General features: G+C 47.0%; 1 protein-coding gene across 1 annotated transcript; it reads right to left on the bottom strand.

Annotated features, from left to right (window-relative positions):
* Positions 1-36: 36 nt before the first annotated feature.
* LOC115016853 (transcription factor 7-like 1-B) lies at positions 37-14,800 on the bottom strand. The gene is made up of 13 exons (XM_029444926.1): positions 14,263-14,800; positions 13,824-14,016; positions 13,665-13,728; positions 12,431-12,561; positions 7,464-7,541; positions 6,465-6,582; positions 3,000-3,072; positions 2,831-2,905; positions 2,082-2,198; positions 1,804-1,969; positions 1,503-1,610; positions 1,368-1,416; positions 37-979 (listed from the first exon to the last, which is right to left on the bottom strand). The coding sequence occupies exons 2-13, from the start codon at positions 13,992-13,994 to the stop codon at positions 417-419; spliced, it is 1,713 nt and encodes a 570-aa protein (XP_029300786.1). The 5' UTR covers positions 13,995-14,016; positions 14,263-14,800; the 3' UTR covers positions 37-416.
* Between the last annotated feature and the right edge of the window lie 8,190 nt (positions 14,801-22,990).

Genomic DNA, 22,990 nt, shown 5'->3' with positions numbered 1-22,990 from the left:
AAAAACAACAACTCCCATCATCACACAGGCAGCGTGTCAGAACTCAGTGAATATTTATTAACACAGAACCAGAAAATAGATTTACACTCAGAACTACCAGGTGAAGAAAAGCATCTTAAACAAACACACCCCTACCCCTCGCTTTCAATTACAACAAGTTGATCGTAGAAAGTAATTAGAAATAGTGAGAGTTTCCAAAACAATGCACCGTTTCATGAAGTTAGAGATGTAGTCAAATATTGACCAATTATTTGTCCTTTTCATACTAATATAAAACGGGATACATCTATAAAAAAGTAAAAAACAAAAAGAGCTTATTTACAGCATTAAAAAACGAGGTACAAATCATGTCCAAGTGTCTGTTTGTGATTTCATTGTTCTTTTGATTGGATGATTCACAGAGTGAAACCGGCTCCTCACAGCTGATTGGTTCTTCTGAGGGAGAACGGCTGTGACGCAGTTAAGGCACCGTGGGAGCTCGCTGCTGATTGGTGAGCGGAGGTAGGAGGCGGGACGAGGAAGGGCGGAGGAGGGGGTGAACACCTGGAAGGAGCCGCGTGGGGCGAGGAGGTGGGGGTGTCGCAGGAGGACGTCGGAGTGGAGGGTCCCGGAGTGACGGTGTTGCGGCTCAGAGGGTAGGGGGTCCGGTGAGGTTTGGTGGTGAGGGACAGCGGCTGCAGCTGCTCGGCGTACGGCGACGTGTGTCCGCTGTAGGAGGAGTGCGTGTGCTCGGTGTGGGTCGGGGCCGGAGCGGCGGGCGAGGCCAGCGCGGTGGTCGGCGTCGCCGGGGAGTCCAGGGAGGAGGCGGGGCTGGCCTGGGACAGGTGTGTGTGCGTCAGGTGGGAGACGGTATGCGGCTGTGTCAGGTGGGAGCGGGGGTGTGTGTGTGCAGTCTGTGTGTGCAGAGTGTGTGTGTGAGGCGGCTCCTCAGGTGGCACACGGGGTCTCTTCAGCTGCAGGGGGAAGTCCTCCTCAGGATCTGAGCAACAAAAACATAAAGTCATCAGACTGAAGTTTGGGGGAGCAACATGTGATCGTTGACATCAAACTTCACGTGGTCACATGCCAGTGAAAGGAACAAGTAGCAATTGCAAATATTCTGACTGATACTGCGACATGATATCATACATCATTACAGTTACATCATCTTTTGTAAGGATCGAACCAAACAGACTTGTTCTGTGTGTGTAGAATATGATGTGAAGGCCGGGACGTCTCTGCGGCACCACAATGGCATTTAAAAGGTATTTTAACACGTCTGCTTTAAACACATCTGGCTCCTCCTGGCGTTTGAAAGGCCATGTGTCTCTCTGTGTGTGTGTGTGTCTCTCTGTCTGCAAAGTGTTCAATATTTAGCATCGTCTTACCTTCAAACTGAGTTTCACTCTTCGCCCTCTTCCTCTTCTTCTTCTTCCCCTGCACACAAACAAACAGGGGACGTGAGCGGACAGTGAGGGATGTAAACATGCAGCAGTGTGTGTCGTGTGTGCGGCTGCACTCACGTAGTTATCTCTGGCTGACCAGCCCGGGTACAGCTTGGAGTGGAGGAGTCGCTCTTTACGAGCCAGTTCGTAATATTTGGCTTGTTCCTCTTTGGACAGAGAATGCCACTGTGGACAGAAGACATCACAGTGTCAGTGGTGCACACACACACACACACACACACACACACACACACACACACACACACACACACCACACACACACACACACACACACACACACACACACACACACACACACACACACACACACACACACACACACACACACACACACACACACACACACACACACACACACCCTCTGTCCCAGTATTTGGTTGATGGTGGCGCTCTCCTTCACTTTGCACTGAGCCACCACTTTGGGCCTCTCCTCCCTCATGTACAACATGAAAGCGTTCAGCGGCTTCTTAATGTGCGGCTTCTTCTCGTCTTCTTTCTCCTGCTGGACGTCAGCCATAGACCTTCTACAGGAACAAAAGAAAGTCTTCAGAACATTCCTGCACACGTGTAATATGTGTGGTTTATGACGTGCTTTCATTAGCAGTAATAAAGAGAGGGTCAGTTAGATGTTGTTACCCGGGCAGGCAGCTGCCTCCAGGCTCCTGCTTCACTCCCGTGTGCACGATGGCGGGGTGGGGGATGGACGACTGGGGGGTCGGCACCAGACGTGGGGAGAAGTTACCCGACACCAAGCTGCCCACCAAACACACAGCACACGTTCAAGTCAACACCGCAGATCAAGACCCAGTAAAGTTACATATATATGATTATATACAATAATACTATTATTAATAATATTAAGAATAATAATAAATGATTGAATCTTTATTGATTACAGCTGCAGCTGGTTTCTTTATTTAAAACAACCTTTTGTTACATTATCTGAAAGTGTATCCTGAACATGTTGCTCTGCCCCCCCCCCCCCCCCCCGCTGCTGCTCTCTCTCTACTGCAGCCTTGCTGAGTATTACAAGTCATGGCAGGAACAAACTAACAAACTATATAAAATGTAAATATAATATATAGTGTACGTAAATAGTTTCTGTGTAGTATTAATGTGTTATTGGGAAAAGAAGATGGTTTTGATCTTTTCCAGAAACTCTAATGAAAATATGACTTTTTGTTTATGAAATAATAAAAATGTTCTTGTACATGTTCAACGTTATTCTCCAAACATCAGGACTAAATCTACAGGAGACAACAATGAGCTCATTTTCTCACGTTGGAAAAAGCACGACTGCACAACGTTCTTCAAAAGATCCGTTTTTTAAAACATTAGCAACAGACGGCTCGTCGTGGAGCAGCTAAGAAGCTGCACGTACTTACCTTGACATGGAAGCATTCATAGCCAGCGCAGCAGGGGAGAAGCCTCCTGCGATGGGATACATCGTCTGTCCCTGCCTACGTGAAGACAAAGACAAGCACACCGTCAAATGTTCGGCCCACTTCTCCAACACTCACATTGACGTTTACAGAGAGTTGTTGTTTCACTCACAGCCATCCGAGAGGGTGAGGGATCTGAGCCATGCCTCCAGGAGAAACGGGGTAGCAGGGAGTCCTCGACATACCTGCTCAGGTGAGAGTATCATCACAAGGGATTTAAGCCTCACTCAAAACGTTGACATTCAAACATTCAACATTTGAGTTTTTTTGCAGGCTACACTTATATTCTATTATAATATTGTAGTAGAGATGTCATGAGAACTGCCTGTGTGAGTACTTCAGTACCACCAGGAGTCAAAGCTGGAGACTAACGTGGTCCCTGATGATGCTACAGTCAACAACAAATCCATGTTGAGATCTGCAGTAGAGCTAGTTAGCTCAAAGATAACGTTAACAAGGGTGCATTGAGTTACATTATGATGCGTTCAACCTCTATTCAGTAAAAAATAGTATTGAGCAAAGATAAATTGTAACGTTATTATGATGCGTAAAAGTGTAATTTCATAAAAATGAAGTTTTTGGCAGATCATCACATTAATAATGTTGAAGTACATGGAGTTTGTGTTTTGTTACAGGGGTCTTTGTACAAAACAAGTTTGTAGAAAAAACAAAAAGAATCCACGCTGGGGTTGAGGGGGGTCAGGGGGACGATTCCAGGAACCATCACCATACCGTGGTGGAGAGGTTTGTGTGTCCCTATGAACCTGAAAGCTGTGTTGTCTGGAGCCTTGTCTGATGACTCACAAGCCCCCGGCTGAGCGCCGCTACGTTGGAGTTCACCCCAGTGGACGAGAGGGTCGCCTCCCTATGCCTTCGGGTTATGGGGGGGAAAACTCTGACTGTTGTTTGTGCCTATGCCCCAAACCGCAGTTCGGAGTATTCGGCCTTCTTGGAGACCCTGCAGGGGGCTCCAGTAGGGGACTCCGTAGTCTTGCTGGGAGACTTCAACGCACACGTGGGAAGCGATGGAGACACCTGGAAAGGCGTGATCGGGAGGAACAGCCTCCCTGATCTTGTTGGAGTTCTGTGCTAGTCATGGAATGGCCATAACAAACACCATGTTCGAACATAAGGATGCTCATAAGTGCACGTGGTACCAGAGCACCCTAGGCCAAAGGTCAATGATCGATTTTGTAATCGTATCATCCGATCTGAGGCCGCATGTTTTGGACACTCGGGTGAAGAGAGGGGCGGAGCTGTCAACTGATCACCATCTGGTGGTGAGTTGGATCAAGGGGTGGGGGAAGACTCTGGACAGACCTCGTAAACCCAAATGGGTAGTGCGGGATGAACTGGGAACGTCTGGAGGAAGACCCTGTCCTGGGGATCTTTAACTCACACCTCCGGCGGAGCTTTTCAGACATCCCTGTGGAGGTTGGGGGCATTGACCCTGAGTGGGCGATGTTCAAAACCACGATTGCTGAAGCTGCGGTGAGGAGCTGTGGTCTCAAGGTCTCAGGTGCCTCAAGGGGCAGTAACCCTCGAACACTGTGGTGGACCCCGGTGGTCAGGGAAGCCGTTCGACTGAAGAAGGAGTCCTTCCGGGTCATGTTATCCGGGAGGACTCTGGAAACAGTTGCAGGGTACAGATGGACTCGAAGGGCGGCAGCCTCTGCAGAGGCAAAGCAGCGGGTGTGGGAGAAGTTCGGAGAAGGACTTTCGGTCGGCACCAAGGTGCTTCTGGAAAACCATCTGGCACTTCAGGAGGGGGAAGCGAGGAACCATCCAAGCTGTGTACAGCAAGGGTGGGACCCTGCTGACTTCGACTGAGAAGGTCATCGGCCGGTGGAAGGAGCACTTTGAGGAACTCCTGAATCCAACTAACTCTATGGTAGAGGCAGAGCTGGAAGCTGATGGGGGACCTTCGTCAATTTCCCTGTTGGAAGTCACTGAGGTAGTCAAACAACTCCACAGTGGCAAAGCCGCAGGGGTTGATGAGATCCGTCCAGAAATGCTGAAGGCTTTGGGTGTTGAGGGGCTGTCTTGGTTGACACGCCTCGTCAACATTGCGTGGAAGTCTGGGACAGTGCCTAGGGGATGGCAGACCGGGGTGGTGGTTCCCCTATTCAAAAAAGGGGGAAATGAGAGTGTGTGCCAACTACAGGGGTATCACACTTCTCAGCCTCCCCGGTAAAGTCTACTCCAAGGTGCTGGGAAGGAGGGTTTGGCCGGTAGTCAAACCTCTGATTGAAGAGGAACAATGCGGATTCTGTCCTGGTCGTGGAACAACGGACCAACTCTTAACTCTCGCAAGGATCCTGGAGGGGGCCTGGGAGTACGCCCATCCGGTCTACATGTGTTTTGTGGATCTGGAGAAGGCGTATGACCGGGTCTCCCGGGTGATACTGTGGGAGGTGCTGCGGGAGTATGGGGTGAGGGGGTCACTTCTGAGGGCCATCCAATCCCTGTACGCCCAAAGCGAGAGTTGTGTCCGGATACTCGGCAGTAAGTCGGACTCGTTTCCAGTGAATGTTGGCCTCCGCCAGGGCTGCGCTTTATCACCAATCCCGTTTGTAATTTTCATGGATAGGATATCGAGGCGTAGTCGTGGAGGAGAGGAGTTGCAGTTTGGTGGCCTGAGGAGCTCATCGCTGCTCTTTGTAGATGATGTGGTCCTTATGGCATCATCGGTCTGTGACCTTCAGCAGTCACTGGATCGGTTCGCAGCAGAGTGTGGGTTGGGATGAGGATCAGCACCTCAAAATCTGAGGCCATGGCTCTCAGCAGGAAACCGGTGGATTGCCTACTCCGGGTAGGGAATGAGCCCTTACCCCAAGTGAAGGAGTTCAAGTACCTCGGGGTCTTGTTCGCGAGTGAGGGCACGATGGAGCGAGAGATTGGCCGGAGAATCGGAGCAGCGGGGGTGGTATTACATTTGCTTTACCTCACCGTTGTGACGAAAAGAGAGCTGAGCCAGAAGACAAAGCTTTCGATCTTCGTTCCTACCCTCACCTATGGTCATGAAGGCTGGGTCATGACCGAAAGAACGAGATCACGGGTACAAGCGGCCGAAATGTGTTTTCTCAGACGGGTGGCTGGCGTCTCCCTTAGAGATAGGGTGAGAAGCTCAGCCATCCGTGAGAGACTCGGAGTAGAGCCGCTGCTCGTTTGCGTTGAAAGGAGCCAGTTGAGGTGGTTCGGCCATCTAGTAAGGAGACACTTGGGCGCCTCCCTAGAGAGGTGTTCCAGGCACGTCCAGCTGAGAAGAGACGCCGGGGAAGACCCAGGACTCGGTGGAGATTATATCTCCTCACTGGGAACGCCTCGGGATCCCCCAGTTGGAGCTGGAGGATGTGGCCCGGAGAAGGGACGTTTGGGGTTTCTTACTGGAGCTGCTGCTCCCACGACCCAACCCCGGATAAGCGGTAGACGATGGATGGATTGTTACCGAGGTGTCGAACTTGGTACAGCCCCATCTATCAGTGTTTATTGTAAAATAACAGGAGCGGTTATTGTTCAGGTGTATGTGGTCGTGCACTATGTGGAAGGGTGTCATTGGAGGAGACGTGAGACTTACCTGCGTCAGGAGAGAAGCCGGGTGAAGCCCTCTGAGGGGAGAAGGCCTCCGGGCTATAGGACAGTAGTGGATGGAGGTGGGTCATGTGGGGGTGCTGCACCACCGGCACATTGTTAGACTACACACACACACACACACACACACACACACACAGTTACTGGAGATGCTTCTTCAGTGATCATATGAACGAACGCTTCAACAGAGAGTCTCAACAACAACCTTCACCCTCTCACCTACTGAACCGACACTTTGTATCTGCAGTATATTATAAACATGTTAGTTCTGCTAATAACAAAAGACGACATAATGTTCCCACTGCACGGTACGACTCCGCTCCCCCACTGATAATAACCCTCTGTGTCGACGGGCTCATCAGCTGATCGCCTAAAAAATGCCGAGAAATCGTCTTCAGCGCGACACTCGCTGGATTCTTTCATCGGCAACCAAACACAGAATCCAGCAAGTGTCGGGCTGAACATGGTTTCACAGCTGCCTTGTTTGTGCAGGATGATTCTCCCACCAATCAGTGGTCTGCAGCGAGTTATCTCCAGCGTGTAGGATCCGCTCAGCTCGCTCCGAGTCGAGTAACATTAGATCCTTTAATGGTTGACGGATGGTATTACATCTTTCCACTTGTGCCACTGACACCCACAGATGTTAAGACAATAACATTTAATTACAACTACAAATACAGTCGAGACAAACACAGAGTGAAGAGCTGCAGTTTTCTCAGATCTTCTGTATCTAGTTATTTATAGTATCAGTGACGGACAGATCTCCACCATGTCAGAGCTTCAGCCTGTTTTAAAAGCCCAATAATAAGAAGAAGAAACTGATTTTCTTCAACGAGGGAAGTTTTTAATTTAAGTGAATCTTTAAAATCAAATGAATATTAACTTTATTCATATCCAGAAGATATCAATGTCAACTGATTATATTAGTCTCCCTAAACATGCAGATGTTACTGATGTTCTGTGTGTGTGTGTGTGTGTGTCTCACCAGGTGTGTCGGAGTAGCAGAGTCTCTCATAGATGCTCTTCCTGGGACGTCGAGCAGAGGCCACTGAAACGGCAGGTACTGTGGACAGAGAGGACAGGTGACCCAGCTGTAACGGTGTTTAATGACGCTGTGCTGTCTCCTCGTCTTAGTCATGGAATAGAAAGCTTGTTCCCAAAGATATTAAGTCAAAGTGTTCATTAACGCAATGAACATGTTTTACTGCTGAGCTGCACAACACCAGCAAGTTCACTGTTCATGTTCTTTCATATTCATAGTCCTGCAACACTTAATGAGCAGGAGAAGAAGAATGTTGTGCTGATGGTCAAATGGGGAGTGTGAGTGTGAGTGTGTGTGTGTGTGAGTGTATGTGTGTGTGTGAGTGTGAGTGTGTGTGAGTGTATGAGAGTGTGTGTGAGCGCTCTGGGTCTTCAGTTAGACAAAGAACAGAATCCACAGAGTTTGCCTCCGCCCCACCCCCCCACGGGTCCCACTGTTGACCGAGCAGTCTGAGACGAGGGGACCCCCCACCATCGACTCAGACAGAGACCCTCAGAGAGAAAAAAAGGCCTTTGGTGCTCATTCAACTGTGAGTGACGTCAACAGACTCACCACTGTGACCTCTGACCCACAACAAGAGAATGTGCAGGGGACAGTGGCTCCACCATCTCCTGCTGACCAACAACCGACGTGTTTATGAATTATTACGCTTTAGACTTCAGCAGCAGAACACAGAACGCCTGCGCTCCCTGAGGCCGCGGAGGGAGAAAGACATTTGCATTCTTGGAGATGTAGTTCTCGCGTTCTGGGAACTCGACCTGCAACAGAGCGAGGACTCGGCAGCTGGCGAGGTGAAGTCCGTTTCATTTCCGGTGCGAATGAGTCGGACATTTTGCGTTCTCACACACAGCTCCAGTTAATATTCTCCCCGTGTGACGTTGCAGGTAAAAAGCCGATTTAAAAACGAGGTTATATGGACCAGAAATCTGCGTTCTCATACACAGAACCTTTGAGACTTAGTGCACAGAGCCCACTGTAACCCGCTCACTTAAAAAGGTATAATATGTAACATTTACGCATTAAAATGTCTTCAAATAAACTGCAGCACATTACCTGTGACATGCATGTACGTCCTCGTGCGGGGAACAACTTAAAAGAAAACCCACTGGTAAAAGCATGGAGCCACAGTGGTCAGAAAGTCCACAGGGCGCCTTTAAGTGCACATCAACGCACTGACTGCTAAACAGGGAACAATAAAAAGACCCAGTCAGCACAATAAGGAGCCATCATGGAAACTGCTGCTAATTACATTTTCCCCTCATAATTACTGGTATCTGCAGCTCATCTTATTTTATCTTCAGACAACAATGCAAACACACACCCATGACTTATCTCTCACACACTCACACACACCCTCATCCCGTCCCCCACTCTGAGGCCTGAGGAAGCTCTGGCTGAGAGCGCTAACTGGATCCAGCTGTTGGAAATACCAGGGAAATCAATGCACACAGTCACACACACACACACACACACACACCCCTGCTGCACAATCAGAGTCTATTACTGAGGGAAGCATAACATCACTGTGTGACTAGAGGGGAAAGTTATTAGGCTTACTGCTGTTTATGAAACACACACACACACACACACACACACACACACACACACACACACACACACACACACACACACACACACACACACACACGTTGGAGACAAAGAGCTGAGGATCAAGCCAGCACAGAACAACTCCATGAAGAAGCGATGCAGTTAGAACTGAAGCTTTCACTGAACAAAGATGTAATAAATCCAAGTTTGCTCTTTGAAGAACCAAGAAGTGGAGTTGTGTCTGAATCAGATCCATTACCCTGCTCATCAGTCCTGAGGCTAGCGTCTGCTGTTGGGCTGCAACAGACAAGCAAATCCTCACATTTGAGCGTCGCTTCGCTCTCTAGTGCGTCCTGATGTCTGTTCATCAGCCCACAGCTGTGTTATAATGTCTTTATGTTTGCATGTATGTAGGAGCCGGTCTGCATCAGGCTGTTGTTTTAAACAGGTCATCCTCTTGGTATTTTAAGACTCTGGAGACAATGTCGAGTAAACAGAGGAACTCTGGGATTGTTCAGCTCGCTGAAAGGGACCAACTTTAACACACACACACACACACACACACACACACACACACACACACACACAGTATCTCTCCTCAGTCCTCCTCCTTTCACTGCTGCTCAGGTGTGAAAAGTGTGTGTGTGCGTGTCCGATTTAAAAAGTCAGCAAACCTGAGACAGCTGTGTGTTTGTATTTCTTAGTGCCACACATTTCATCATTGACTTATTTTAGAATCCTGACAAATGTTTCTGCCAACAAAAGCAGATGTGTTGTAAACTGTAGTGAGATTGTTTTATTATTATTAGAGTTTTGCACCAAACACTGTGGTGTTGACTGAACGCGCCCGCAGACGACCCACTCACCAGAAAACCACCGATACGTAAAACACAGACACCAAACCACCATCGAAAAACCATCAGTGACTGAGGCCAATTGTTGCGCAGTCAGAAAGTTGCACTTGAACGCACCGCGAAGACACCAGCCAAGTACGTTCTGCGCCTGCATGAGAGCAAGTTACTCTCGTCACCAGCAGGTGGCGATGGTCTGTATTAATCGTTCAGAAAAGGGAAACGTAGGACTGTTGATATACAAGCCGAGCGTTTGTCGACCACTCACACCACCGTGCCCGTGTTGATGAGATACAGATGGAAAATGTAAAGAGCGTCTGTGAGCACTCTTGACTTCCTCAACTCTTTTCTCTTCTCGTGCACCGATTCGCTCTTCAAGAGCTGCAGAGCAGTGAAAAGGTCTAATCGCTGGCTACAGCTGTTATTGCATCACGTTTACTCGATGAACTACATCCTGCTGCAGAACACATCTGCAGGTAAAGTAATGCTGCCGTTCTGTTTTGTCAACATTGTGGATGGTAGGCGTGTTTGAATAAACTTTATTGGAATTGTCAGAAGGCAAAACCAACCGGAGGAGGGGGGGGTCCATGCTTATGTTCAGTGTGAGCTCCACGTCCTGCACACTTACAGAGTGAGCGTAAAGTCTCAGGTTCTGCTGCAGAAAGGCCGATTCAAATGTGCAATTTATCCAAAACAAGCACAACGAGACAAAGGAACATTAATGTGTCAATGTGGAGCCGTTAAAGAGAAGAGGTGAGCGGCAGAGTGGAAGCAGGTGGGGGAGGTAGTGAGCAGACAGGTCGTCTACACGCTGGCTCCTGCTTCCTGCCGCAGTACATGAGTACAGTAAACAGCCTGTATTATGGTTCAGGTAGTTGTTTACCTTGACTCGCCTTCAGACTGGCGGGCGCATCTCCTCCTTCTGTCTCTCATAAACACACCTCGCGCTCTTACGAGGAGGTCGAAAAGTACACAAGGTCTCCATTGTGTAAAGAGAAATGTGAGGGAGGACCAGAGGAAGAGAAGGAGGAACGCTGTTGTCTCGAGGCAACATGCGGCCTGCGCACTAACAATCACTCAGTCACAGTGGAGATGTGTGTGTGTGTGTGTGTGTGTCCAGAGAAGCCACGGGCAGTGCGTTAGGTATAATGAGATGTAACGACCCCCCTGTGGAGCCACGCATTAGGACTATTCAGACTCCGCTAATGACAACAATGGCCCACTAACAGAGGGGGAGGGCGTTACAGAGCTGAGGAATGCAGGTGTTTGTGTGAGTGGGTTCGGCTGTGTGTTTAGCCTGCGCGTTCAGTCTGGGCTAAATCCACAGCGGACAGAAGGAAAAGAAATCACAAACATGTGTCACTGTGCAATCACAGCGCCAGAAACCTTGCAAATAAATAACTTTCAGTGCATTTGCCAAAGTTATTTTTCATCCACAATGTTTCTGGATTGTGATTCAGTCTGAGCTCATGACATGGATTAAACATATCGTCAAATGTACCTAAACAATACTGCTGAGTCTCAAACACTCGGATTATTCATCACTTACTTATTGTAACGTGTAATACTCCACAGGAACATTTCATCTAAATAAGTCTTTATTTATGGCTTAATTATTCTACTGGAGTGTACATGTGCACGTGTGTGAGAGTAAAGCTCCTGGTGCTGGTGTCGTGTCGTATTCCAGAGAAGAATCCGTCGTTGTAAAGTCCACATCAGACAGCGAACTGCTCAGACCTGAGCTCATGCCTTCTCAACTGTCCTCTGCAATAACAGTTTGCTTAAAATAAATTCCTCTCTGTGCCGACGAGGCAATTTTTAGATTAGTGGCCATGAGTGTTACTGTATTAAACCATCACCCAGTATCCCCCTAATCCATGCTGAGCTTCCATAAAGCTTCAGGGACTGGGAAATTGGGCAACACCCCGTCAATCCTGCAGCAAATCTGCAGCACAGCAGCCGCCATGATGAGAGCTCATTCCTGCTGCAGGCGGGCAACTTCACCACCAGACTGTGTCCAGGCCTGTCTCACCCTGTACCATCACAAACCACCTTATCATAACAGGCTGCTGGCATTACACACACACACACACACACACACACACACACACACACACACACACACACACACACACACACACACACACACACACACACACACACACACACACACACACACACACAGTGGGATCCAAGTCTCAATTAGTAAAACAATATCTCCACAATGTGAAGCTGTTGTGCAGAGTTTAAAGTTACAACTGTGAGCAAATTAATATATTATTATATTATATAAGAAATATAAACATAACAATGAACACAAACACAAAAATAGACAAATGTACACATTTTTACTCGTCATGCTTCTTCATCATGAAAGGAACCTTTGATCCAAACATCGATAAAAAGAAAAAGATTCTTTAAGGGTGAAGTCTGTCAACAACAGCGTGTGCAACCTGACCATCTGACGCTCTGACTGTGTGTGTGTGTGTGTGTGTGTGTGTGCAGACGTACCGTCCTGGCACTCGGGGGCACGTTGGCGAGGTAGGGACTACACAGGTTCCCCAGGTCTGGGATCATGAAGAAGGGATATCCAACATACGGCGAGGGCTGGAAGAGTCCTGCATCCTGCTGCCTCCTCAGGGCTGAGAACACATCACACACAATTTAGACTCCACAGAAAAGTCAAACGACAACGAGTTTGTATTTTATTAGAACTATAGAAGCGTTTCTGAGCTAAAGGTGAGGACACCTGTTGACCAATCTTATAATATATATATATATATATATATATATATATATATATATATATATATATATATATATATATATATATATATATATATATATATATATATATACCACTGCTAACCTTCGACCCCTAGAGGGTGCGTTACTCTTTACTCTGCTTAGAAGACATGCAGCCGGGCCCAGTGAGCAGCTGAGTGACGGGTCATCATTATTGTGTCTCACACTGATCCTCTGTTTGGAAAGACAGGTCAAGGGACATAAGACACAAGTTTCACGTAACAGAGAGGCTGCTAACTAACGGCTATTTGTAAGACTGGTAGAACCAGTTATCCAGAGATGGTGGTTGGATAATTGGAGTTTAACCCGAGCAGACACCACGCTCTTTGCTTTGGCGAGGAAACGATTCAAGGATACTTTAAAACAAAGAACGGAGTTTCTTAAATCACTCGTAGCTATCTGTCGGACCACAGGGTGACGACTGCATTACTGAAACCTGCTTTAATAAGATGTTAGGACGACATTTACGACAGGAAATGGAGGACGCAAACACGAGCTTTTAATTTGTGGCTAGAGGCTGAGCGTTGATTACTTCAGGAGGTGTTGATGTGTCGAGCTGTTGAACCACAGTGTTTCTTTTAGGGTTATTCATTCCGTTTTATATCTGTCCTTTATATTTAAAGACTATTTTCTAACTTTATATATACACCAAAAATAAATTGATGCATATAGAAATGAATCCGCAGATTAAAGGATAATAAAAAAAGCTTTATTGCACAATTAATCGAAGCGGCATCATGTTCACAATCCTGGCTCCCTGGAAGTTTAAAACTCTCCTGAATGTTGCAGCTGCAGAGCATCCTGACCTCCTGTCAAACACCTCAGCCCTGTAGCATGGTGGAAGCAGTGCTCGCTTTACTTCCATGTGCAATACAACATACTGTTCCTAAACATCATCACGTGACTTCAACAGCACAGCATTCCCACACACACTGATTACCTTCTTCAAACAGATGGCTGTGTCTGGCCCTGCTCTCCAGGTCGGTTCTGGGGCGTCTGTCAGCCTGCACACAAACAACCACACACTGGAACGTAAACAAAGACGCACACACACACACACCTCTGGAAGTTGTGACTGGTCCCAGTTTAACTAACTCACCTCCGAGTCTGAGCTGGACTCGGACTCGTTGACCAGAGAGGACTTGACGTCGTCCAGGTCCCGTCCCGAGGACACGTTCCTCTTCTCCTCCTGCTCCCCTTCGTCTTTAAAAGCGATCAGTTCATCGTTTGCTCCCAGGTCGTCTCCGTCCCCCCCGGTGAGCTGCGGCATGTTTGGACGTTAGCTGCAACAGCTAACATTAAAGGTGGAGTTACACCGAGTTGATGGCTAACTTAGTTAGTACAAAAAATACACAAAAACAACCTTTAAGACTGTAAAACCTCCAACAAAACCCAGCTAACGTTAGCTACGTGCTAACGTTTCACAAGCAGCGTTAGCGTTGACTTGAGTGCGTGTTAGTGCGCGTTAGTGCGCGTTAGTGCGTTATAAAAACAACAAAAACTAGCTTAAAAACTAGCTAACAAGCTAGCTAAGCTACCTGCGGCGTTCACTGACGCGTCAGTTTGTGGGGCTGGATTCCTGAGGTGTGAAGTCTCTTATCGCTGCTTCCCACGGAGACAAGAGTCCATAAAGAGAAGGGCATGGACAGGAAATGATCCAAAACAGTTAAAAATGACAAAAGAAATGTCTCAGCGCCGCGGACATTATGAACCCGAGTCCCGTTCGCACCGACTGGAAAGTTTACGTGTGTGCAGTTACTCCGGCGGAAAAAGAAAAAGTAGAGGCCCGTGCTGATTTAATCCCAACATCGTTAGTCCAGTTTGAAACGCACACCGTTCCCGTTTTAAATCATCGGTCGTTTCCGCATTGTTGAATGTTTGCCGATGAATGTTCCTGCGGGCTCGGAGGCGTGGGAAGCACTCGGGCTGCTCGCGGCTCCGGTGGAGTGGAAGGAAAGAGTGCGCGAGGCGGTGTGGAGCAGAGCGCGCATCCGGACAGACCCGGGGTCAGTTTAGCAACGCGCGCTCCCGCGGTTGCACAAGCACGAGGGCTGCCTGCCGAACTGATCCCGGATCAGGCACAACAGGTTGATCCCATCTGGTGGAAGAGGAGGCACAAAGAGGAGGAGGGACAGGCCTTAAAGGAGCAGTTAGACTCTCTCTGACCTCGTGACCTCAGAGCTCACAGATTAGTCGCTTCATTGTCAACTATTTTGATAATCGATGAATCGTTATCGTCACGAGCAGAAACAGTGAAGCACTATCTGATGCAAGCCTCTCGAGCTGCACGGTATGAGAGGATGTCCTGCTTTCCTTTGTCTTATATCACCGTAAACTATTCTAGGGGGGTATTTGGACTTTTGTTCGAACGAAACAAGACATTTACAGACGTCACGTCTGGTTCTGAGAACTCTGGAGAATAAAGACCTACAAACAATCTGCTCCAAAAGTACCAAAACCACAATGTAGTAATTCTCCGGTCCAGGTAAAAGTTCTGCATTCAAACATGTAACGAAGTTAAAGTGCAAACATGCACAAGCACTCATCATGCACGTTACTTTATAGATCTAACCTGTGATAATATGTATTAGTTGATTATGTTGTATTAATAATGTGAAGTAACTAAAGTGTTCACATCAATGTGGTGAAGTCAAAAGTACAATATATTGTAGATAAATAGATTTAGTGTTAGTATAACCCCCCCCCCCCCCCCCTGTGTACTTTGTGTTTGACAGGAGATTAAACTGGTTAATTAAACAGCAACAATGTTAAATAATAAAGTTAAAAGATAGAGTACATGTACATGTCACAGCCGTGTTAGAAACAGATAAAGAACTAATTATAAGAATAAATACAGAGAAATGAAAGTAAATCAGGTCCAGACGCTTTATAACACTTCCATTAATAACCACACACTTCCTGCGGGGCTCATCTTGAGTAGAACGTGTACATTTGCACGGGCATGTGTACTCTGCTATAAGGATCTTTGTCACGACAGCAGGTCAGTCACAGGTCAAAGCCACGAGCAGCTGTAACAACCGCGGAGGGAGAACATGTGTTGTGTCCATCAACACGAGTCCACTGCATGACTTTACACGTACAACTGAGTAAAGCAGAGGACCTGTTGCATTGTGGGTAGTGTAGGAGCCTGCTTTGCAAAAGCAAGAAGAATGCGTGGCATACAAAAGACGATCTCTGTTTGTGCTGAACCTTCCTTTATCTCCTTCTCTGCATACAGACAACAACAAGTGTAAGATGTAAACGTATTTCCAAGCAGTACTCATTCTGCACAACGGTGCTACATGTTATAGAATATAATTATAATTTCTGATGCACTTTTAATGTTGGAGCTATTTTTTATAAACGTTATAAGCTGTCGGGCAGGTTGTGAGTTTTATTTAAACCTTTAATAACATGATAAATGAAGTGTTTATGTTGTATTATTAATCTGTAACACGTGACTAGAGTTCATAAAGTAAATGTGCAGTAGAAAGCAGAAGATTTCCCTAAAGTAGCAGCAAACGGGAATACTCAAGTGAAGTACTTCAGGGTTGTACTTTAAGTACAGTCAGTAAATGTACGTAGTTACTGCCCAACACAGTTTGAAACTCTTTTTATGGAAATGTGCTAAAAGGGGTAAAAACTGCATTTGTAAGCAGCCAGCCTTTGTGCTCTCTGAAGAGTTCTTTGTGCTCTTGTCAAGAGGTGCAGCCGTGATTGAGAGAGAGAATTACTACATCTGGAGTCAGGAATACGCCCAGGTCTCCAGTTTCATTTGCAGCATTACGAGCAGGAAAAGGGGTTACGGACCTGAAACCTGCAAGTGTTCACAGCTGACTTCTGTTACTGCAGGCTGCAGCAGCCTATTGGAGCTGAATCCATCACGCTCCTGACAGGCCTCTTCAGCTCTGTCAGGCAGATTGAGATATGAGCGGTCTGCTGGAGGGGACTCGTGGAAAAGACAGAAAAAACACAAACTGTGGCTAGACACTGAGACAACCATTGTGGGCTCGCACTGCACACACACACACACACACACACACACACACACACACACACACACACACACACACACACACACACACACACACACACACACACACACACCAGCAGCTGTGTATATCAGCAGGAGGGGATTACAGAGAGGGTTCAGTGTTTGGCTCAGGGCCAGACTGTAAAGATCCTCTCCCCCAAAGATATGCAGGATTTGGGGGGGGGAAGAGGCAAAGGGGGTGTCAATGCATACCTCTGCTCACTCGTAATCCCAGATCGGCCTCCTACTGTAGGACTTGTGTCTGACCTCCACCGCAGTGTTTTGGCCGTTTAGAGTTTGTGTACATTCATGTGTGTGTTGAGTGAGTGGCGAGGAAATCCCTCTTTTGTTTCCAAGGAAGCCAAGTTTAGTGCGTTTACTAGACTCAACGATGGTGGAGGCGGAAGGATGAATCTGCGGCTCCCTCAGAGTGACAGCTGCAGGACAGCAGACACTTATGGAGGGAGGCGTCTCCGGTGGCCACATGTTACAACTCTGTCTGCTGCTGTTTGCCGTCGCCATCTTGGTTTTCTGACCAATCCAGGACTTTTGTTTACTTTCTGGATTAATTAGGAGTTGTGACGGATACGGAGGATGTGCTTATAATTGTATAATCAGTTTGATCAATACACTCACCGATGTTTACCTGCAGCCCATCTCTGGAAGTCAAATGCAAGTCTGCCGCCAGGTCTGGACCTCCACATCTGGACCTCCAGGTCTGGACCTCCACATCTGGACCTCCAGGTCTGGGTTGTTGTCTAAATGTGGCCGAGCGTCTAATTACCAGCGAAATTAGACGAAACGATAAAAATGAACATTTGTTTTTAGAATTAACACCTGAAACGATGAAGCTCTTGTAAATAACAAGGTAGTACAACAGCTCAAATGCACGCAAGCTTGAGGAGTTTGTTCGTTATGTGCAGTTCAAAGGAAGCAGGAGCAGATTCTTCTGCAGAAAGTTTAATTTCCTTACGTTACACTACAGGATCAGGTGGAGAAACTTGTTGTCCCTCGAGCATGATGACCAACATCGGTAGGTACTCCACAGGAGTGTGTGTCGCTGTGCATCCTGCAAACAGCTGTGTTCAAGAAAAATGGTATTAAAATAAGTTGTGTCTTTCAAAACAAATGCACGAGCCAGCAGATCCAGATCGTGAGGAAACATTGTGTCCGCCAACATCAACACATTAACACTGTGCACATGTTCTGTCTCTTCCTTCAAGTCTCTGCTTAGTTTTTCAATGTATGATCTTGGAAAAGAGCTGAAAGCTCCGAAACATGAATCATGCGTTAGTACTAAGTGTGGAAACAAACACACAGAACTCTGGCGGCATCACATTTACATTTCTCCCCAAAAGTATTTGCACTAATTTGCAAATTAGCAGAATGTAAACATCTAGAAGACCGAGCGAACAAAGAGGCAGCGGAGACAACTAACAAAAAGACTCAGGTTAGGGTTTACGAGGCAATGGAGCTGAATTATCACAAGGCTGCGCTCCACAGGGGGCTCGCCATTCAGCTGCGAGTGGGAGCATTAATGTGTTTGTGTGTGTGTTTCTTTGTGTTTTCAGATTGTATCTGTGAGACAATGATGAGCAAATGCTAACAAAGCTTTGTGTTAAATAAACCCCGACTCTGCTTGTAAAGAGCTTCTGACTCAGACTCTCAGAGTCTTCAGGTGTTCGTAAGTTTCACTTCAACGCAGTGTGAACGATACAAAGAACAAATGTGAAAAGAGAACAAGTTTGACACATGTACGACTATATATATATATATATATGATGATTCTTCCACATATTTATATATTTATTGTCGACCACTACGCTGAAGTGTTTGTGTTTACGCCTTTGAATCTTGAATCTTTGAATCGTCGAGTCTCCTGTTCTTCTTCTGCAGGGATTTAACGGCAGATTGGAGAATGATCTCAACCAGCTGTTCATCTCAATGCACCAAACTCTTTATATTTCCAACAAGTCCTCCAACCCTCAGGTCGTTTGTTCCCAGTTCAACGTTGTGAGCGGTTACGTTCCGGAAAGATTTGGGTTAAAGTAAGTTCATCTGTGACGTAAGAACGTAACGTGATGTTAAAATAACTCAACGCTGACTTTATTTGGGACTCAAACGTCACCTGACTTCCTCCTTTGCTCCCATCATCATCACTACGACAACTGCAGGTCGTAACATAATATAAACGTGAATAATGAGGTCGTTTTCTGTGGAAATGGTTGGAAACTCGACTGTTGATCTGTGTTGTGTTGAGAACAGCAGAGCTTCAGTGTCACAAAGTCATCTCCCTGGAATGCATGTTTGCACTCACTCGATTGGCCGACAGCACCTCACCAGGTGAACCAGGTTTAACCTTTTCAACAAAGTAGTGTTAAAATAATAAAGACTCTTTAAGACTTGTTTTGCAATGCAGTCGACTTTAGTAGACAGGAGTTGCTGATCCATGACGAGTCCAAGTCCCTCCTGTGCAGAAAGCTACAAGCTGCACACGTGTTCATCATTTGTTTTGTATTTGATACGGACATCACAGCAGCATCTGAACTGTAACATACATGACCAGAGCCACATAAAGAAAATACATCCACAGATGCATACAAATACAAATACAAACAGATGTGTCTACAGGGTGTGAGAACGATGTTTCCTCGTCCAGCCGTGGTTTAATTCCTGTCTCACATTTCTTCTGCACAAGTAACTAAAAGCTCTAAATGTCAGAGAGGGAAACAGAAGGAGGCAAGCTGTGTGTGTTAGTGCATGTTTATACAGCTCAAAGCTCATTACAGCACAGAAACAGAGGAAATGAGACACTGTAAAACTCTCACTGTTACCCCCCCCCCCCTCTCCACAATCTTTTTTGGGGGTTTTCATGTTCCTACAGTTCGCTCTGCGTCACGTGATCTGGGAGGTTTGGAGCTTTTTGTTTCTCTACTCGACTTTAGTGGGAGAAACATGTATGTTACATGAAATGTTTGAGGCGTGAGGTCACCGGCAGCTGGAGTTCCAATTTTATTGCTGGAGGAAGACAGCTGCTCAAAGGGACTCCGTCTGCACCTGGAGCAGCATTAGCATCTCAGGAGTGTCAGCTCGTCATGTGTAGCAGAACGTTTGAGTTACTGTTCTCGCTCTGCAGATTTATGGGATTATAAATCCTCTTGTTGATGCTGGACGACTCTGCACAGCCCTGGATTATATGATATATGTATATGTATATATATATATATATATATATATGATATATTATATGATTATATGATGATTATATGATGGATTCCATGATAAAGGAAAATTTTGTAACGTTCAGAAATTATTCTGCACTTACGCAATGATTGCTCAGGTGTGCAGAGGTGTGCAGAGGTGTACAGATGAGTGCAGAGGTGTACAGAGGAGTGCAGAGGTGCGCAGAGGTGTGCAGAGGCGTGTAGAGGCGTGTAGAGGTGTGCAGAGGAGTGCAGAGGTGGGCAGAGGCGTGTAGAGGTGTGTAGAGGTGTGCAGAGGAGTGCCGAGGTGGGCAGAGGCGTGTAGAGGTGTGCAGAGGTGTACAGAGGAGTGCAGAGGTGCGCAGAGGTGTGCAGAGGCGTGTAGAGGTGTGCAGAGGAGTGCAGAGGCGTGTAGAGGTGTGTAGAGGTGTACAGAGGAGTGTAAAGGTGTACAGAGGCGTATAGTGGAGTGTATAGGTGTATAGAGGTGTGTATAGGTGTACAGAGGTGTGTAGAGGTGTACAGAGGAGTGCAGAGGCGTGTAGAGGTGTGTAGAAGTTTGTAGAGGCGTACAGATGTGTAAAGAGGTGTGTAGAGGTGTACAGAGGATTGCAGAGGTGTGTAAAGGTGTACAGAGGCGTATAGTGGAGTGTATAGGTGTATAGAGGTGTGTATAGGTGTACAGAGGTGTGTAGAGGTGTACAGAGGAGTGCAGAGGCGTGTAGAGGTGTGTAGAAGTTTGTAGAGGCGTACAGATGTGTAAAGAGGTGTGTAGAGGTGTACAGAGGATTGCAGAGGTGTGTAAAGGTGTGTAGAAGTGTACAGGGGTGTCTAGAGGTGTGTAGAGGTGTACAGATGTGTACAGAGGTGTATAGAGGTGTACAGTGGTGTGTATAGGTGTACAGAGGTGTGTATAGGTGTACAGAGGCGTGTAGAGGTGTACAGATGTGTACAGAGGTGTATAGAGGTGTACAGAGGCGTGTAGAGGTGTACAGAGGTGTGTATAGGTGTACAGAGGTGTGTATAGGTGTACAGAGGCGTGTAGAGGTGTACAGAGGTGTGTAGAGGTGTACATAGGTTTGTAGAGGTGTACAGAGGAGTGCAGAGGCGTGTAGAGGTGTACAGATGTGTACAGAGGTGTCTAGAGGCGTGTAGATGTGTACAGAGGTGTGTAGAGGTGTACAAAGGCGTACTGAGGTGCGTATAGGTGTACAGAGGTGTGTAGAGGTGTGTAGAAGTGTGTAGAGATGTACAGAGGTGTACAGAGGCGTACAGAGGTGTGTATAAGTGTACAGAGGTGTGTGTATAGGTGTACAGACATGTAAAGAGGTGTACAGAGGTGTGTATAGGTGTACAGACGTGTATAGAGGTGTACAGAGGTGTGTAGAGGTGTTTAGAGATGTGTAGAGGTGTACAGAGGTGTACATAGGTGTGTAGAGGTGTACAGAGGTGTGTAGAGCTGTACAGAGGTGTACAGAGGTGTGCAGAGGTGTGTAGAGGTGTACAGAGGAGTGAAGAGGTGTGTAGAGGTGTGTAGAGGTGTACAGAGGAGTGCAGAGGTGTGTAGAGGTGTACAGAGGAATGCAGAGGTGTTTAGAAGTGTACAGAGGCGTGTAGAGGCGTACAGATGTATACAGAGATGTGTAGAGGTATACAGAGGTGTACAGAGGTGTACAGAGGTGTGTAGAGGTGTGTAGAGGTGTACAGAGGTGTACAGAGGTGTGTAGAGGTGTGTAGAGGTGTACAGAGGAATGCAGAGGTGTGTAGAAGTGTACAGAGGCGTGTAGAGGTGTACAGATGTATACAGAGGTGTGTAGAGGTGTACAGAGGTGTACAGAGGTGTACAGAGGTGTGTAGAGGTGTGTAGAGGTGTACAGAGGTGTGTAGAGGTGTGTAGATGTGTACAGAGGTGTAGAGGTGTGTAGAGGTGTACAGAGGTGTGTAGAGGTGTGTAGAGGTGTACAGAGGAATGCAGAGGTGTGTAAAAAGTGTACAGAGGTGTGTAGAGGTGCACAGAGGTGTGTAGAGGTGTGTAGAGGTGTACAGAGGTGTGTAGAGGTGTGTAGAGGTGTGTAGAGGTGTACAGAGGAATGCAGAGGTGTGTAGAAGTGTACAGAGGTGTGTAGAGGTGTACAGAGGTGTGTAGAGGTGTGTAGAGGTGTACAGAGGAATGCAGAGGTGTGTAGAAGTGTACAGAGGTGTACAGAGGTGTGTAGAGGTGTGTAGAGGTGTACAGAGGTGTACAGAGGTGTGTAGATGTGTACAGAGGTGTGTAGAGGTGTACAGAGGTGTACAGAGGTGTGTAGATGTGTACAGAGGTGTACAGAGGTGTGTAGAGGTGTGTAGAGGTGTACAGAGGAATGCAGAGGTGTGTAGAAGTGTACAGAGGCGTGTAGAGGCGTACAGATGTATACAGAGGTGTGTAGAGGTGTACAGAGGTGTACAGAGGTGTACAGAGGTGTGTAGAGGTGTGTAGAGGTGTACAGAGGTGTGTAGAGGTGTGTAGATGTGTACAGAGGTGTGTAGAGGTGTGTAGAGGTGTACAGAGGTGTACAGAGGTGTGTAGATGTGTACAGAGGAATGCAGAGGTGTGTAGAAGTGTACAGAGGCGTGTAGAGGCGTACAGATGTATACAGAGGTGTGTAGAGGTGTACAGAGGTGTACAGAGGTGTACAGAGGTGTGTAGAGGTGTGTAGAGGTGTACAGAGGAGTGCAGAGGTGTGTAGAGGTGTACAGAGGAATGCAGAGGTGTTTAGAAGTGTACAGAGGCGTGTAGAGGCGTACAGATGTATACAGAGATGTGTAGAGGTATACAGAGGTGTACAGAGGTGTACAGAGGTGTGTAGAGGTGTGTAGAGGTGTACAGAGGTGTACAGAGGTGTGTAGAGGTGTGTAGAGGTGTACAGAGGAATGCAGAGGTGTGTAGAAGTGTACAGAGGCGTGTAGAGGTGTACAGATGTATACAGAGGTGTGTAGAGGTGTACAGAGGTGTACAGAGGTGTGTAGAGGTGTGTAGAGGTGTACAGAGGT

This window comes from Cottoperca gobio, chromosome 12 (genome assembly GCF_900634415.1).
Source record: "Cottoperca gobio chromosome 12, fCotGob3.1, whole genome shotgun sequence".
NCBI lineage: Eukaryota > Metazoa > Chordata > Actinopteri > Perciformes > Bovichtidae > Cottoperca > Cottoperca gobio.
The sequence above is the reverse complement of the archived record's forward strand: the minus strand, read 5'-3'. Positions and strand labels throughout refer to the sequence as shown.